This window comes from Gigantopelta aegis, chromosome 7 (genome assembly GCF_016097555.1).
Source record: "Gigantopelta aegis isolate Gae_Host chromosome 7, Gae_host_genome, whole genome shotgun sequence".
Lineage (NCBI taxonomy): Eukaryota > Metazoa > Mollusca > Gastropoda > Neomphalida > Peltospiridae > Gigantopelta > Gigantopelta aegis.
Genome location: NC_054705.1, coordinates 24,865,829 through 24,883,203, shown reverse-complemented (window position 1 = coordinate 24,883,203; position 17,375 = coordinate 24,865,829). Strand labels below are relative to the sequence as shown.

General features: G+C 34.5%; 1 protein-coding gene across 1 annotated transcript; it reads left to right on the top strand.

Moving 5' to 3' along the window:
- Positions 1–4: 4 nt before the first annotated feature.
- Positions 5–16,739, top strand: LOC121377112 (EF-hand domain-containing protein 1-like). The gene is made up of 11 exons (XM_041504996.1): positions 5–126; positions 1,944–2,165; positions 3,067–3,217; positions 4,932–5,068; positions 6,190–6,417; positions 7,783–8,124; positions 9,399–9,539; positions 11,606–11,900; positions 12,690–12,780; positions 13,462–13,654; positions 15,237–16,739. Exons 1-11 carry the CDS (start codon positions 79–81, stop codon positions 15,312–15,314), a joined length of 1,926 nt encoding a protein of 641 aa, XP_041360930.1. The 5' UTR covers positions 5–78; the 3' UTR covers positions 15,315–16,739.
- Positions 16,740–17,375: the final 636 nt, after the last annotated feature.

Sequence of the window (17,375 nt, the reverse complement as noted above, 5' to 3'; positions counted from 1 at the left end):
CAACGCTTGGCAACGAAGACGCGAGGTGGGATTTATCAACAAGCAAACGACTACGTTATCACGAACTCAGCAAACAAAATGGAAGGACTCCCATTTCTTCCAGGAAATAGCTTTAGGGACCCAACAGTAAGTAGAAAAGTTAAAATAATTATCATATCTTAGTTACAAATAATGAATTGTAACCTCTATCTATGGAGTAAAAAACTGATTCAAAATGTTAAACATGAATTTAAAATTGTGTCTGTCTGTGTCACTGTTACTGTGTGTATCTGTGTATCACTGTATGTGAATTTTACAGAATCACTTGTCACTTAACAAACTATCCTGTAATGACAGTATTATGTAGCTAGAGTGACCTCTGACCATATCTTGTTCATATGTAAGGGTAATTAAATTAAGAATAATAAATGAGTTATTAAATTTATGCCCCTTGTGAAGTAATTTTCACTTTTCACTCCTGCTAAAGCTTCTAACAAACAATTCTTATATGATACTACTTCTGCATTTGAGTTAGTTCATCAAGATAAATGTCTCCGGCACGATATTTATTATTGTGATGTTTACTGCTGTGCTAGAGGTCCAATAAAATTTGTTAAAAAATGGACCGTAGATGTTTACCTTGGTGAACTACATTTGAGTCATTATTTTGAGTGTGCTCCTAATTAGAATTTCAATCATCTTTGACTTGAAAATAGCATTTGAAATGCACTTCATCTCCGAATTATGAATTGCAAACTTGGAATATAGACTCTACCCGAGTGATCACCACCTTTGAATTTAGAATAGTCTTTTCCACTACCGTAGTCCCTGGGTGTGTGTTGAGATACATCTGTAAACAGGGGATCTGTGAATACATATGTGGGTTTTTTAACAAATAAAAACAAAATAAAGCATACATCTAAGATGTGCCATTAGAGATTACCAATCTTTGCAAAATTGGTGTGACTACTAGTATTTTTAATATTGCAAATGATGTTATTCATAATTTATAAAAAAAAAAAAAAATTCTTTTAATAAGATGCATTTCTTTCATAATATTAGTACAACAAACTGAATTTTTCAGTTACATAGGCCCTACATGTACATTGTTATTAACTGTTTTAATGGGACTGAAACCTACTTTTGATACAAGTGCATCTGAACTTAAAAGGTTGGATTCCAAAGTTTACAACTGTGAAATATCAATTTTCGATCACACCGAATGTAGCATCAGTAACATTTCACCCGTTAACATTAGAAATAAGTCAAGAAGAGTCATTCAGGTTACCAGCATGTTACCACATATTAATTAAGAAGGAAGAAAATGTTTTTATTTAAGGACACACTCAACACATTTTATTTACAGTTATATGGCATTGGACATATGGTTAAGGACCACACAGATATTGAGAGAGGAAACCCGCTGTTGCCACTTTATGGGTTACTCTTTTCGATTAGCAGCAAGGGATCTTTTATATGCACGATCCCACAGACAGGGTAGTACATACCATGGCCTTTGGTATACCAGTTGTTGTGCACTGGCTGGAACGAGAAATAGCCCAATGGGCCCACCGATGAGGATCGATTTTACACTGACTGCGCATCAAGCGAGTGCTGGGTTATGTCCCACTTCACATCAATAAAGTCAACAACAGTTCTTAGTTCTACACATCTTATTAAACTAAAAAAAACGTGTGCCAGAATTTTTATCAGTTGAATGTTATTTAGATACACAAACAGTATTAACACAGTGAGAACAGTGACACAAATGAATAACAAAATATCAGTGAACTTGAAGGGATTTTATAATAATAATAATAATAATAATAAATCATAACAATCTAAATGTCACTGCAGGTCTGTATTTTGTGATAACCTGTACAGATTGCTTATTTCAATGCCTGTCCTCTTTTTAAATGATGACATATGAATTTTAATATTATAATAATATTGTTTGTTTACAGAAAGGAAAATATCACCGCGCTCATACGCTGAGTTACAGAAATGGTATTGCTACTCAAAAACGACCAGAAATTGGAATTGGAGGTGATGCCCTAAATTACAACAATCTCTCTGCTGCAGAAATTGATGAGCTTGCAAACTTTGACCCGACCTTGACCTACGGCCAGGCAAAGCAAGCTCCACCAGAAGATTTTTTACCTGGACATGTAGCTTGGGATAAAAAGGTAAATAAATTTAAGACGAGTACATAAGCCTATAATATTATGTAAGATAATTCTGGATATGGCTTCAAGAATTACCACATAGTCTGTTTTACACTGAATTGTCCTATTTCTGTCAGTAAATTGATCAGTTTTGACTGTTCATTTTTAAAGTTCTAAGTAAAGATTTCAAGAATAAACTTTATTATGAAATGTGATTTAGAGGCCGAAATACTCAGCTTATAGTGTTATAGAACACTGAAGTGTAATCACCACTTTAACATGATAACTTAGGGAAGGAATATTTGTTTAATAGTTCACTTAAGCACATTTTAAATTAGGGAGCTATTTGTTGTCTCGAGATTTGATACAGCGACAGTCAGACAGAAATTGATGGTTGAAACCCACTGTTACCACATAGAGTACTCGTAGCTAAAACAATGCAAGTGATATTTTATTTGCATTCATTTTCCCACAAACAGGACAGTACATACCATAGCTCTTGTTGTACCATTTTATATGCACTAATTTCCCACAAACGGACTACATACATGAACTTTATACATACCTGTACCTATGGTATCATGATGGACTTGCTAGAATAGGGAAAAAAACTAAAACAACTGCAATGAAATGTAGAACAAAATAGTGTTTAATACTTTTGCAAATATGTTGCATAAGACTTGTACATGTAATGTGTTGCAAGCTTAAAAACTGTCAAATTAAGTTAGCAACTGTCAAATAACATTGACAGATGGCTACATGCATGTACATTCATTACATTGCAGATTAATTTAACTGGTGATTTGGAAGGTGCTTAACATAGTGATCTGTTTTGAATATGCATCATCCCACTTTGAAAGGCAATAAACACCCTGTTTATATAAACATAAATAAGACGTTTTCTGTTTTTGTCTGTACACAGGTCCTGCGATACTATGCCTACTTCAAACAGACTGTGCACGAGTCCCCGAATGAGTATTACCGAGTGCGCCCGGTCGATATATACTACTACTTGGAGGATGACAGCATTGCCGTGAATGAGCCTCATGTTGAAAACAGTGGAATACCACAAGGTTTGTCATGTGCATCATTCAACCTATATTTCACTCCTTACTTTTTGTCAAATTTTACTACAGTCCATTTTAGGAATTCCTGCATTTTTTTTTTAGAGCTGGGCGGTATACTGTATAGCATTCGGTATTGGTATCATGTCAGTACTGATTTACCATACCAAGGAATTTCAAAATACAGAGATTTCAGTATTGAAAAATGTTTCCAGCAAGTCAGTAACGCACTAACAATATATCTGACCAGAAAGAAAGAAAGAAAGAAATGTTTTATTTAACGACGCACTCAACACATTTTAATTACGGTTATATGGTGTCAGATATATATATATATATCTGACCAATGCAAAAAGGCTGAAAACAAGAGCGGATGGACATCATTCTTCCTCAGAATTGACAGAATAGCATGTACATGCACTTTGTATCAACGGAAAGTATGAAATTAGTGGGTGAGCCTTAACTCAGGGATGCATTTAAATCCGAGTATACCGAAAATGCCACTCAATATCAGTATTGTCAATACTGAATACAGTACCGATACCGAGGTAAATTACCACCAAAATACCTATACCAAATCTGAAATTGCAATACCACTCAGCTGTACCAATTTTTATGTCAGTTTGTATATCATAGGTAATTACTTGTTTTCAAACTACATATACTCGAATTATTTGTAATGGAACCAGAATTACAGTGAATGGCACTGGACGTATCATCAGAGGTGGGATTTAACTCAGTCGTTTGAGTGCTCGCTTGAGGTGCTTGTGTTGTAGGATTGAACCACATCGATGGATCCATTCAACTCACTGATTGGGTTTTTCCTCATTCCAACCAGTACACCACAACTGGTCAAAGGCCGTGGTATGGGCTTTCCTGTCTGTGGGAAGATACAGATAAAAGATCCCTTGTTGCATTAGGAAAAATGTAGCAGGTTTCCTCTGATGACTACATGTCAGAATGACCAAATGTTTGACATCCAATAGCCGATGATTAATTAATCAATGTGCTCTAGTCGTGTCGTGAAACAAAACAAACGTTTACATATTAAATGTGTTTTCTAACATTAGGTCTTTGACCATATACATTTTATTGCAAATTCCGCCCACCTCCAACTTACCTTCCTCCTCCTGTCCCGGACATCATAGTCACTGGTGATGTCAGAGGCCAAGCCCGAGATAGGCGTGCTTGAAACCTTAGTGGTATGTAGGCACGTAAAAACTGTGTCGTAGTCGTGTTTTCTACCCCAATATCAGATGTGACTCAGTCTGTGTATGCTATTTATACATGGGAGTTCAAGACTCAGTTTGTGTGGTACATGCATATTGATAGGTTAACAAGTGTTGTTTTTTACATAGAATAATGCTTAAAAGTTCTGTTTTATATCATTAGATCTTGTTGTAGTGTGTTATAGGAAAGCAAATAAAGCATTATTGGTTATTTTAAATTAAATCATGTTTTAAACTGTTATTTTAAACAAAACCAATGATGCTTTATCAGCTTTCCTAAAGTATCAGTGGTTTGTTTAAAATTTATCATGTTTTCATATTTTAGGAAATCTGATAAAATGTCAGCATTGAAGAATGACTCTAGTTTATTTCATATTAAATCATGTTTTAATTATATTTTATTAAAAAGCTGGACCAATAAAGTGTTAGTGATTACTGAAGAATGACTAAGATTTACTTCATATTAAATAATGTACGTTGTAATTTTGTTTCAGGAAAGCTGATAAAACGTCAGCGGCTACCGAAGAATGACCAGGGTGATAACTGGCACTGGAAGGACATCAATGTGGGCATGAACATCGTCTTCTACGGCAAATCGTTCCACATCATCGGCTTGGACAAATTTACAAGGGTGAGCAACTTCAGTTTTTACTGTTAAAATAGCATTATCAGATGCATTGTGTAATATTAGGATTGTTGAAGAAATCATCATATCAGGGGTGTGGGGACAGCTCTCTATGTTAGCATTTTGGTCTAGGAGCCAGATGGCACCATCTTCTATTTTTTATATAGACAGTATGAAATTTTCAGTCACCAAATAAAAATAATTGGTAGCATATGCGACCAAATTGGTTGCAGTATAGAGGAATTGGGTTGGATGGATGTGGGTGCTATCCCGCCTGTGTGAAGTGCAAATAAAAGATCCCTTGCTGCCTGTCGTAAAAGAGTAGCCTATGTGGCGACAGCAGGTTTCCTCTAAAAAACAGTGTCAGAATGACCATGTGTTTGACGTCCAATAGCCGATGATAAGCTAAAAAATCAATGTGCTCTAGTGGCGTCGTTAAATAAAACAAACTTTACTCTTTTTTTTATGTCGATTGATACGCTGCTTGTAGGAATTTTAGCCACATATTTTATTATTGTCTTCTATAGGATTTGATTTAGTAGTATATACCTGTATATGCAAAATGGAAGTAATTGCCATAAAAATCTATACCATTAATTGTGTTGTTAGCAATCTATATGTTGCAGTCTTTTAGAAATTTTATAAAAAGATCCAGTTGGAGACTTTGCCCAAAAAATGTATATCTTTAAATATCATGCAGAATGTATACTTAATTATAAGCAAATTGGTATTTTTTCAATTATAATAAAAATTTGAATTTTTATCATATTAAATTTGAGTAGATTATTAACTTTTATTAATTTTTCAACTTATTGTGTATTCATAAAAAAAACTTTGTTTGCATTGTACATACCTATGCTTGTGTTACACAAAAAATGTTTTTTTTGCTACTATACAAACACCAAGAAGACATCAAACACATTTGATGTGCCAAAATTAATAATTTAAGCTAAAACGTTATAAATAATATGTAAGTTAATGGGGGAAAAGCTGCAATAGTGAAACTATTGTATACTACCAGAAACTAACTACATGTGGGTTCAGCTACATTAAATTTCATGTATGTCTATTAACTGTCAAGCATCCATTCAGGGTATTTATTTGCGCAAATTGCTGTTATTTTGCAGGACTTCATGGAAAGTGAAGGTCTTGAAGTGAACGCACCCGAGTCACTGCCCAAGGACCCGTACATTGAGAAGAGAATCCAGGCGACAGCACTGAAGACCTACCAATCGCCAAGCTCCTTCGACAAGACAAGACAGTTCCTTGAACTAGACCGCAAGGTTCTTCGCTTCTACTGCATCTGGGATGACAGAGACAGCATGTTTGGGGAAATGAGAGCCTTCATTGTTCATGTAAGTCAGGCTTACAAGCCTGTACATACGAGATTTAAAAAAACAATCTTTAGGGGACAGGGTCATAACTCTCAAAAAAGGAATTTTGTGCATGGTCACTGATTTCAATCTTGTTTCCTATAGTTGACCCCACAGCAGGCACATACAGCATGTGCTATCCTGTTTGTGGGATAGTGCATATAAAATTCACTTGCTGTTAATCGAAAAGAGTAGCCCATGAAGTGGCAACAGTGGGTTTCCTCTCTCAATATCTATGTGGTCCTTAACCATATGTCTGACACCATATAATAGTAAATAAAATGAGTTGAGTGTGTTGTTAAATAAAACATTTGCTTCCTTACTGTCTTAAAGGTGTGTCAAAATTCATTGATGCCAAAAAACAAAACAAATTTATCGTCTGGAAATGGGAGGGTATGTGTTACTACGTAAATCACCTCCATATCATCTTTTGCTACATATTTTATATCAGTCAGCTTTTCATAAAAACATCAGCAAATATAGATGAGATTTGAAAGAAAAATCTGATTCATCTCAACATTTGTAATTTGCAGAAACATGCATGCTCATGCTCATTAACCAAATGGTACAAATGCACCTGGCCCTGTGTATAGGGCCCTCCAAAACTATTTTAAGCTATTTAGTACTAACTGTGTACATGTATAAGCCTAGATTTTATACGAAATAAATGTTGATGCCAATTACAAATACATCTTTTGAGAGTTGTGGTGGTGGGTTCAAGGATAGACAAAATAATTTCATTTTAAATTTTAGAAGCATAAGAGCATCAACTATGGAGATTTGTAAAACATTAAACATTTTCCATGACCTATGTATGAAAATCTTGGAAAGTTTTGGAATCTGCTAATTTAATTTTCTAGGCCAGGAAAGGGGTGGAATTTTGAAAATGAAAATTGATTCAAGATAATTTCCCGTCCATTTAAAATAAAAAGCTCGTAAAAAAAAAAAAAAAAGATTCTTAAAAATCCTGAAATGGTAATGGAAGATTCCTTTAGAAAGTTGTGGAAAAAGTTTGTTTTATTTAACGACACCACTAGAGCACATTGATTTATTAATCATCAGCTATTGGATGTCAAACATTTGGTAATTTTGAGATATAGTCTTAGAGAGGAAACCCGCTATATTCTTTTGCATTAGTAGCAAGGGATCTTTTATTGGACCATCCCACAGACAGGATGGCACATACCACGGCCTTTGATATACCAGTTGTGGTGCACTGGTTAGAACAAGAAATATCCCAGTTGGCACACCATCGGGGAAAGTCATGGAAAGACAATATATAGTAATAGAGTTTTGAATCCTGTTTAAGATTTGTATAAATATATTTTTTTAAACTTTATATTTCAGTTTTACCTGGTTGATGATACCCTGGAGGTTCGGGAAGTTCACACAGCAAACGACGGGCGGGACCCATTCCCGGTTCTCATTGGTCGTAGCAAGGTGCCCAAGGACCGCCACGACGTGCCCACCTCATACCCCGCCGTTGTCATGGAGCTGTCAAACAACGAGGTTAAGGAGTACTTCACCCCTAAAGACTTTGTCATCGGCTGCACTGTGTCACTCTATGGGCGGCGATTCCTCATTTACGACTGTGACAACTTCACCAAGTCTTTCTATTACCATAACTTTGGAGTCACCGAGTTCAACACGGTTGATGTTAAGGACTATGTGAAGGATCTACCAAAAATGGTGAGTTGTTGTTGAAGCTACTGACCCAAGTTTCAGACGTGCATAGACGATTCGTCACAAGTATTTTTTAATATGGATAATATCAACCGAGAAGAATACCAATTAACTAGACATGGTTGATATTTTACATTTTTAAAAACACGAGTAGCAAATTCTATTTATCCTATAACACTCCTAAAATATAATTTTAATTTAATTTTTAGTAAATCACAATACTAAAGTGCCAGCCATCGGTAATATGACGTCGTCATGATTAGGACAAATTATTTTGACATACACATTTTAACTAAATTTTTGAAAACGTTTCGCTCAGGTATACACAGCTTGTTGGCTTGTTACCAAATGACTTATTCACAGCAAGACATTACCCAGAGACCTTGGAAAGTTGCATACCATTATTAACCAGGTTAATACATTAAATTATCACATGGGTTTGTGACATGGATATCATGGGTAAGTTATAGGATAAATCCCTTTTCTGTTTTGGATAAAAGTAATAATATAATACTGAGCTACTACAATCACCATAGGGCTCGAACTTTAGAATTTGTCTCCCATGGCAAGTTTTAAAAGAATTTCCCACCAACGGCAATTTTGAGCCTGCTTATGGCAATTTGTTTTAAAGTGACATTTGCGGCAAATAAACATGACTGTATGAAGACCTATTTCAAATGTGCAAATGTTAAATATCGGCAGATAATGTACATTAGGTGTATACATTTCACCGTTGTTGAGGAGCTTTACTGACGGCACAAAAGTTCTGTCAGTGATGCTCTCTACCTATGGTAATTTATATCTCAACGACGGCAATTGACGTTTTATAGTGCACCAGCAGGCTAACTCTGATGGTTTTCTTTTGCCTTATTTTGTCCATACATGTCAGTTATCTCCCCTTATATATATATATATATATATATATATATATATATAAAACCAATTGTTTGTAAAAAAAATTGTGGATTTATCGATGTGTAATAGTCACAAATTGTATAAAATTGCATAGCCTAGTGAAGCAATTTTATACCAAATCTTTTACTGTTATACATTGATATTGAACTTATTTTGTTAAAAATACACAAAGAACAATTTCTAGAGTCCATTCCATGACCTGTTTTATGTAATGACATTGCATTTCATGTAATGATGTAATTTTCTGAGGTTTATCAAAGGATAACATTCAGTTTTTCTATGACATTGTCCAATCAGAATATCGTAAATCATATAACAGCGGGAAGTTTGTAATTATAAATTTATGCTGTGTGTTGTCATTTTAGGAAATTCCACCGTTTAACAACATGGGATCATTGGAAGATTCCCTTCAGTCTTGCTTGTCCCTCGTCCCACAGCCGCCCAAGAAAGACTTCATCAAGATGTTGGAGAATGACCACAAAGTGCTCAGATTTGAGGCAGTTATGGTGAGTTGAGTATAGTGTCCAGTTTAACCCACTTTGGTTCACTGGCTGGAACACAAAATAGCTCAGTGGGCTAACTGTCCACTTTTCCTTCAAATATGATACATAGTTTTCAAAACAATTTGCCATAATCATAACCATATTTTTGGTCTGGCTTTCCCTTCCATTTGAAATGTATAAATATGGTCATCATGTACAGGTACTTCTCCATTTCCAGGGTTAACTTACACAGTTATTAATCTCAAACTCCATGTTTAACTTTACAGTTATTATTCACCATCTTCATGCTTAACTTTACAGTTATTATTCTCAAACTCCATGTTTAACTTTACAATTATTAATCCCCATCTCCATGTTTAACTTTATACAGTTATTATTCCCCATTTCCATATTTAACTTTACAGTTATTATTCCCCATCTTCATGTTTAACTTTACAGTTATTAATCTCAATCTCCATGTTTAACTTTACAGTTATTAATCTCAATCTCCATGTTTAACTCTACAGTTGTTATTCCTCATCTCCATGTTCAACTTTACAGTTATTAATCTCCATCTTCATGTTTAACTTTACAGTTATTAATCTCCATATTCATGTTTAACTTTACAGTTATTATTCACCATCTCCATGTTTAATTTTGCAGTTATTATTCCCCATCTCTATGTTTAACTTTACAGTTATTATTCTGCATCTCCATGTTTAACTTTAGTTATTATTCTCCATCTCCATGTTTAACATTACAGTTATTCTACATCTCCATTTGTAACTTAATTTACAGTTAGTATTTTCCATCTGCATGTTCTTTTTACAGTTATTAATCCCCATCTCCATATTTAATTTTACAGTCATTATTCTCCATCTCCATGTTCAACTTTACAGTTATTAATTTCCATCTTCATGTATAACTTTTCATTTTTAATTCTCCTTCTCCATGTTTAACTTTACAGTTATTATTCTCCATCTCCATGTTTAACTTTACAGTTATTATTCACCCATCTCCATGTTTAACTTAATTTACTGTTAAATATTCTTCATCGATCTGTATGTTTAACTTTACAATCAGTAATATCCATCTCCATCTTTACAGTTATTATTCATCCATCACCATCTTTAACTTTACAATTATTAATCTTCTTCACCATCTCCATGCTTACCTTTACAGTTATTCACTATCTCCATGTTTAACTTTACAGTCATTATTCACCATGTCTGTGTTAATGTTAGTCATTATTCACCATGTCTGTGTTAATTTTACAGTTATTATTCTCCATCTCCATGTTTTATTTTAGTTATTAATCTCCATGTGTAACTTTACAGTTATTAATCTCCTTCACCATCTCCATGTTTAACTTTACAGTTATGATTTTCTCCTCCATGTTTACAGTTATTTACAGTTATTAATCTCCATGTTTAACTTTACAGGTATTCATCATCTCCACATTAATTTTACAGTTATTATTCTCCATGTTTAACTTTACAGTTATTCATCATCTCCATGTTAATTTTACAGTTATTATTCTCCATCTCCATATTTAATTTTATAGTTATTAATCTCCATCTCCATGTGTAACTTTACAGTTATTAATTTCCATCTCCATGTTTAATTTTACAGTTATTATTCCCCATCTCCATGTTTAACTTTACAGTTATTATTCCCCATCTTCATGTTTAACTTTACAGTTATTATTCCCCATCTCCATGTTTATCTTTCCCTCTCGTAATGGGATGGTGCACATATCGTAGCTATTAATTACTATACCTACTATAGCTTCCTCAGTCTGTTACGTAAACATCCCCAATAGTATAATGTACATACACCATGATGTAATTAGTATATGTATGACATATTTCACTCATAATGTACTGGGGTATGATTGAAAACACACTTGTTGTGATATAAACGGTCTTACATGGGAACTCGTTTAGTGTTCTCTATGTGTCTGTGTAAGAATGACATCACAGACTTTAAGCCATTTCATGATGTTATACTATTAATACATATAGCAGCATCCAGCATGCTGTCATTTTGCTTTGTAAGGGTTACTTAATATGAAATGTTTTTTTTTACAGGAATCAATGAAGCCGGAAGATGCAGGTCGAAGATTCATAATTTCCTACAGACTGGCCGATGACATGATGACAATCTACGAACCGCCGGTCAGGAACTCTGGTATTATTGGTGGGAAGTTCCTCGAAAGAACGCGCGTGGCCAAACCGCGCTGTGATCCGGATAACCTCGAATACTACGGTCCGCAGGATATGTACATCGGCGCTCTCATCGAGGTCTTCAGCCACCGCTTCCGAATCGTCAGCGCTGACGAATACGTGCTGAAGTACATGGAGGATCACAGCAGCAAGTTCCCAGGTGCAGTGAACTAAAGACCATTCATAACCATAAATCAACTATTTAATCATTAATACAATTAATGTAATGATTTACTGAATTATAACAATTTTTTATATAATTATTTAATTATAATTTATAATTGATATAATTATTTAATTATAATTTATAATTGATATAATTAATTTATAATTAAAATTAATTAATTTAATTATTATGATTTAAATATTTAAACAATAGTATAAATATATTAAACAGTTTAATTACAATATAATTCCAATCTGTAATGATGTTTTTGTTTTTTTACACACTGTACATGCATTTTTACTCTTTTCACCTACATATTAATAAATAAAAAGCAAAAAATACATATAGAAGAAAATAATTATTTTGTAGGTACACCATGGGTTACCGAAAACACACAATTTCTTTTTTTTCACCTATCAAGATGAGTATGGATGTTTTGTCATCCAATATTATGGATGGGACGTAGCCCATTGGCAAAGTGCCCTTTTGATGTGCATTCAGTTTGGGATTGATTCCTGCCGGTGGGCTCATTGGACTGGTATATCAAATGCTGTGGTATGTGCTGTCCTGTCTGTGGGATGGTGCATATAAAAATCCCTTGTTACTAATGGAAAATCTTTAGCAGGTTTCCTCTCTAAGACTTTACGTCAAAATTGCCAAATGTTTGACATCCAAAAACAGATGCTTAATAAATCAGTGTGCTCTAGTGTTGTTGTTAAACAAAATAAACTTTGAACTAGTCATCGCGTCATATTTATATGCTGTAGTATGTTAATCTTTCAGAACGGACAATCCAGTCACTACGAGACACAGTTGGAGCGACGATGAAGGCAAAAGAAACAATCAAGGGAGGTCCTATGAAAGTTAAAAGAGAGTAAGTACAAGTTTTGTGAGGGGTGGGGGTGGGGGATTAATAAGTAACCCTCCCCCAAACAGCTTTATAAATGAAAGACATCTATTGCTGATGAATCAATGCCACAAAACCCCTATTCAGTCAAATTAGCACCCTATCCTGGCTTTCTGCCAGAAAATAATTTGAGGGAATGCAATAAAAACTAAACAGATCATAAGTGTTACTAGGTTGTTATGGCTTTGAAATCTTTTGAAACTGGACACTGCATTTATGTGCTTTGACAAATTTTACACAGCATTTTTCTAACAATAGCCTAATCTTTCTAAAAATTATAAAAATGTATCCATTAATTTCCAAGATTTTAGGAGACGTAATGTCACCCTTCAGACCCTCTGGCAGAAACCCAGCTATCTGCAGAAAGTCCTGACAAAAACCCCACTTCTCTGATATGTGTGAAGCTAATTTCTTTTGATGTGGTTTCACTTGATTAACTGGAGAAAGAGTTAATACGCATTGCATCATACATGTATATTTATACATATGTTATGAATGAATGAATGAATGAATGATTTTTAAGCAGTGCTATTTAAACAAAACAAAAATAATAATACCTGTTCATTTATTTAAAAATTTACTTTAATTATTTTAATTAATTTCCTTAATTACATGATGTATTTATAATATTTTATTTTACTTGAACAGACCAGGTGACCTTGAGAACTTGGTGAAGCAGGTTCGAGCTCAGTTGAAGAAGATCGCGATCACCGACAAGACGCGGGTCGACGAGATGTTCCTGCGCTACAACTCAGACCGCACCGGCTACATCGACGCCAACAACATGCGAGACCTCTGTCACCGGCTTCAGCTGCCCATCGACGACGACGTCCTCAACTGCGTAAGTTGTACAGTCGCGTCACACCACTTCAAACGCCAGGTCAATAAGTACATCACGACTGGTGTATCAAAGGTCGTGGTCGGTCTGGAATCGATACCCATCAGTTGGGCCCATTGGGCTATTTTTCATTCCAGCCAGTGTGCCATGACTGGTGTATCAAAGGCTGTGGTATGTGCTGTCCTGTCTATGGGAGAGTGCATGTAAAATAACCCTTGCCACTGATGGAAAAATGTGGCAGATTTTTTTTTCACTAAGATTAAATGTCACAATTACCATATGTTTGACATGCAATAGCCGATGATTAAAAAATCAATGTGCTCTAGTGGTGTCGTTAAACAAAACAAACTTTTTTACAATTCAGGTGGTGCTTAATTAATTACGTATAGTTTATCTTGGAAAGAAAGACATTTTTCTCAAACTGATGGTCACCTGACCCGCTAGCTTTGTAAAACATTGTGTCACAAGTAAACCTATATAGCTCCCCTATATAATCCAACTCGGCTGTTGTGTTCAGTCATGTTGTATGGAGTGTGTTGACAAATAACTACACAATAGAGATTAACAACTGTCAGCACAAACAACTTTCTCCCGGAGGTTTAGGGCGTCCACAGCCATAGGCGTACGGGCTCCCTATTTGTAGGGGACAGGATGATTTTTGTCCAAATTAAATGAAAATGCTTAAAATTGGATGACATCATTTAAATTCATATTAGCATTACTGCCAAATTGTTATGTAGGGTTGTAAACAAATCGCTATACACATTTTCACATGTATTAAAGCTAATATTATATGTAGAATGATGGAAATTTACATGGTGAAAAAGTTTCAGGCAAGCTCATTGTGCCTGAATATCTGTATTTTTGGGCCTGAATTTGAAGATTTACTTCAACCCTGGTGCCCCTGCGCGTGCTGTAACCTCACCGTGGTGCAGGGGTGTAACATTCTCTTTGAGAATGGCCAATACAGCACAAATTGAAGTTTAGAGTAAAATTCGGTGTCCGTAAAATTCGGTGATATTTGTATTTGTATGTTTGCACAGTTCTTTACACTGTTTTTGTTTAAACCTTGAATTTTTATGTTGATGTTGATCATCACTTTATTTATTTGCATTACCATAGTTTGACACCCAATAGCCGATGTATTTTTCGTGCTGGGGTGTCGTTAAACATTCATTCATTCATTCATTCATTCAACCCTGGTGGGGCAGTTACCCGCTGTCTCGTACACTCATGGGTAATACAACTATGTTACTTTGGTATATTTGGTATTTGTTGTTTGTCACTTGTGTCACATGACAGGTAAATGCCATGATCACAGCTTTCGACAGCAGGGAACATTTTATCCAGTATCACGTCACAATTTTCAATACAAAAGTTTCAGTGGTCGTTACACAATTTTAAAACATTAAAACACTAGTATATAGTTGCTAATCAATTTTCAACAGTGACTAGAAATATTGCTAATTAAGATGTTAAAAACAAAATGTTTCCTGTACATACATGTACATTTAAAAAGTTAAACTGTCATATTTTATGCTGAAAATTTTATCGGTAATATAATTTCTTTTAATTTTTATTGCAGCTCGTTGCGGAATGCACAGCGGATCCTGAAGGAAAAATAAGTCTAGAGGATTTCCGAAGATTTGTTGAAAGTTCATAAGAAAAACTCGTATCAATAAATACACTGTGTAATATAAAAACTTTTGTAAATACAAGTATTCAAATGTCCTCATGAAGGAATCATTTCATAATCAAAGGAAAAATGTGATATTAAAACAAAATGAAAAAAGAAAAAACTTGTTGCATTCATCAAGAATAAAAGCACCTGTCAAAGTCATGAGTACTTGCATTCAGTATTGCATGTAGAGTGTTATCTTGCAGTACGTGTAAAACATGAATTGTTTGCTACATGAAAATGTGTAAACATAATTCTTGAATTTTTGATATTGTTGTTAGTATTGGAGGATATATATATATTGTTTTTACATTTACTGTTTTACCACGCATATGTACAAACAGTTTTAAAGATATTCATTTGAACATACCTGGTGTTTATCACCTGAATTAACACAATTATATACACAGTCAACATAAAGCATAAATGCAGCACATAGGTCAGTGTCAGTGCAGCACAGTTTGCAACGTACTGGAAGCTATGATGTAAAAAAGTAAAACAATTGTACTCTCTGTATGCTATTGTCCCTCATTCAGTATTGACAGAAGAAAAGGAAGCACCAGTTAACACGAATGCAGCATTGAGGGCAGAGTTTGGGTCCCCACCCTAGTTGCCCCATCCCTTGTAGCAATGGACTACCCTGTTGATTCTTAGTGTCCCTAATTGTTTTTATTAAATTCATTAAAAAAAATTCTTTCAATTTTGCATTATAATTTGTAGTTTTTTCTATGTAGTATAATTGTTCCAGTCGGTCCATTTCCAGCTGCCCCCTCCTCTCCCCTGCACCTTTTTAATTTTCTGTCTCCCTTTTTCATATTTGTATTCTTTTCATGTTGCACTTTCCCTATATCTGTCCCTGAATATTCCAGGCCTGGTGCTTATACAACTTGTGGAGTCTAGACTGAGTCTGAGACAGTAACGTCATGACAACGCCATACAAATTGTATGTGTGTGACGTCATTAGATATTGAGTCTGAGACAGTAACGTCATGACAACGCCATACAAATTGTGTGTGTGTGACGTCATTAGAGATTGAGTCTGGACTCTAAACGTTTTATAAGCACGGACCCTGTAATACTAATAAAGTTCCATATGTTTCAAGTATGTTTGTTAGAGCATAAATGCAGTATCAAAACTACCAGTACAAACGGTATTTGTATTGTGTTCAGATAGCCTTATCTTGTGAATAAACACATTGCAATAATTTTTTTTTTTAAAACATGGCTAGAACAAATAGCAACACTTTCTTGTGAATAAACGTTTTTTTGTACAAAACTGTGTCAAAGCTTTTACCATTAATTTATTACTTTTTAGTAAAACGTTTTTACAGATCAATTACTATATTGTGTTTTATTTTGTATTGTTTATTTAATGTCATGATATATCTCGTTAATACAAATATCACCATTCCACGCTTCTGAATTGTTTTATCCTATTTTAGATGTGCAACAAATTCTGTAACATAACAATAAAAACCACAACCAGAATTCACAGACCACAAGTTATATTTGGTGGGTTGGTCCAGCATATATCCATTATACTCGGACTCCATTTCAACTTGATTTTTCAAATTAAGGTTCAAGCATGCTCTGAGATATCCAAGCTGTCTGTACAAGGATGGTGTTTAATAGTTAAAGTACTAATCAAAATTATACCCAGGTGATTTTTCAGTGTTATATATTAGTTATGAAAATCCCTGGAATAAAAACCATAAAAATGTGTCAGTATTATCATGACCTGTTATGGTATTCAAACAACCAGTACCTAAAATGGCAATAAATGACCTGTTGTAGATAGAAATATGAGATTTATTTACAATTTTACTGCAAAACATATGTAATATGAAATAGACTATAACAGCAAGTTTGATATTGAACACACCTGAGACCACCTCTCTGCTTAGCTTAGTAGTTGTGATTTCACCTGTCAAGTGTAATCAATATAAACCTGGGTGTTATAGTCCAAACCTTACTTGCAGAATACTGCCAGTGATTTAAAAATAATTTGAAAACATTCCGAATTATCCTGAGGGTATACATGTTTCG

Bases quoted from the DNA above. Each gene is read 5' to 3' on its own strand.
- LOC121377112 (XM_041504996.1), top strand. From the start codon at position 79: ATGGAAGGACTCCCATTTCTTCCAGGAAATAGCTTTAGGGACCCAACA. The intron at 2,166-3,066 runs GTAAATAAATTT...GTCTGTACACAG, and splicing joins ATGTAGCTTGGGATAAAAAG to GTCCTGCGATACTATGCCTA. The intron at 13,655-15,236 runs GTAAGTTGTACA...TTTTTATTGCAG, and splicing joins ACGACGACGTCCTCAACTGC to CTCGTTGCGGAATGCACAGC.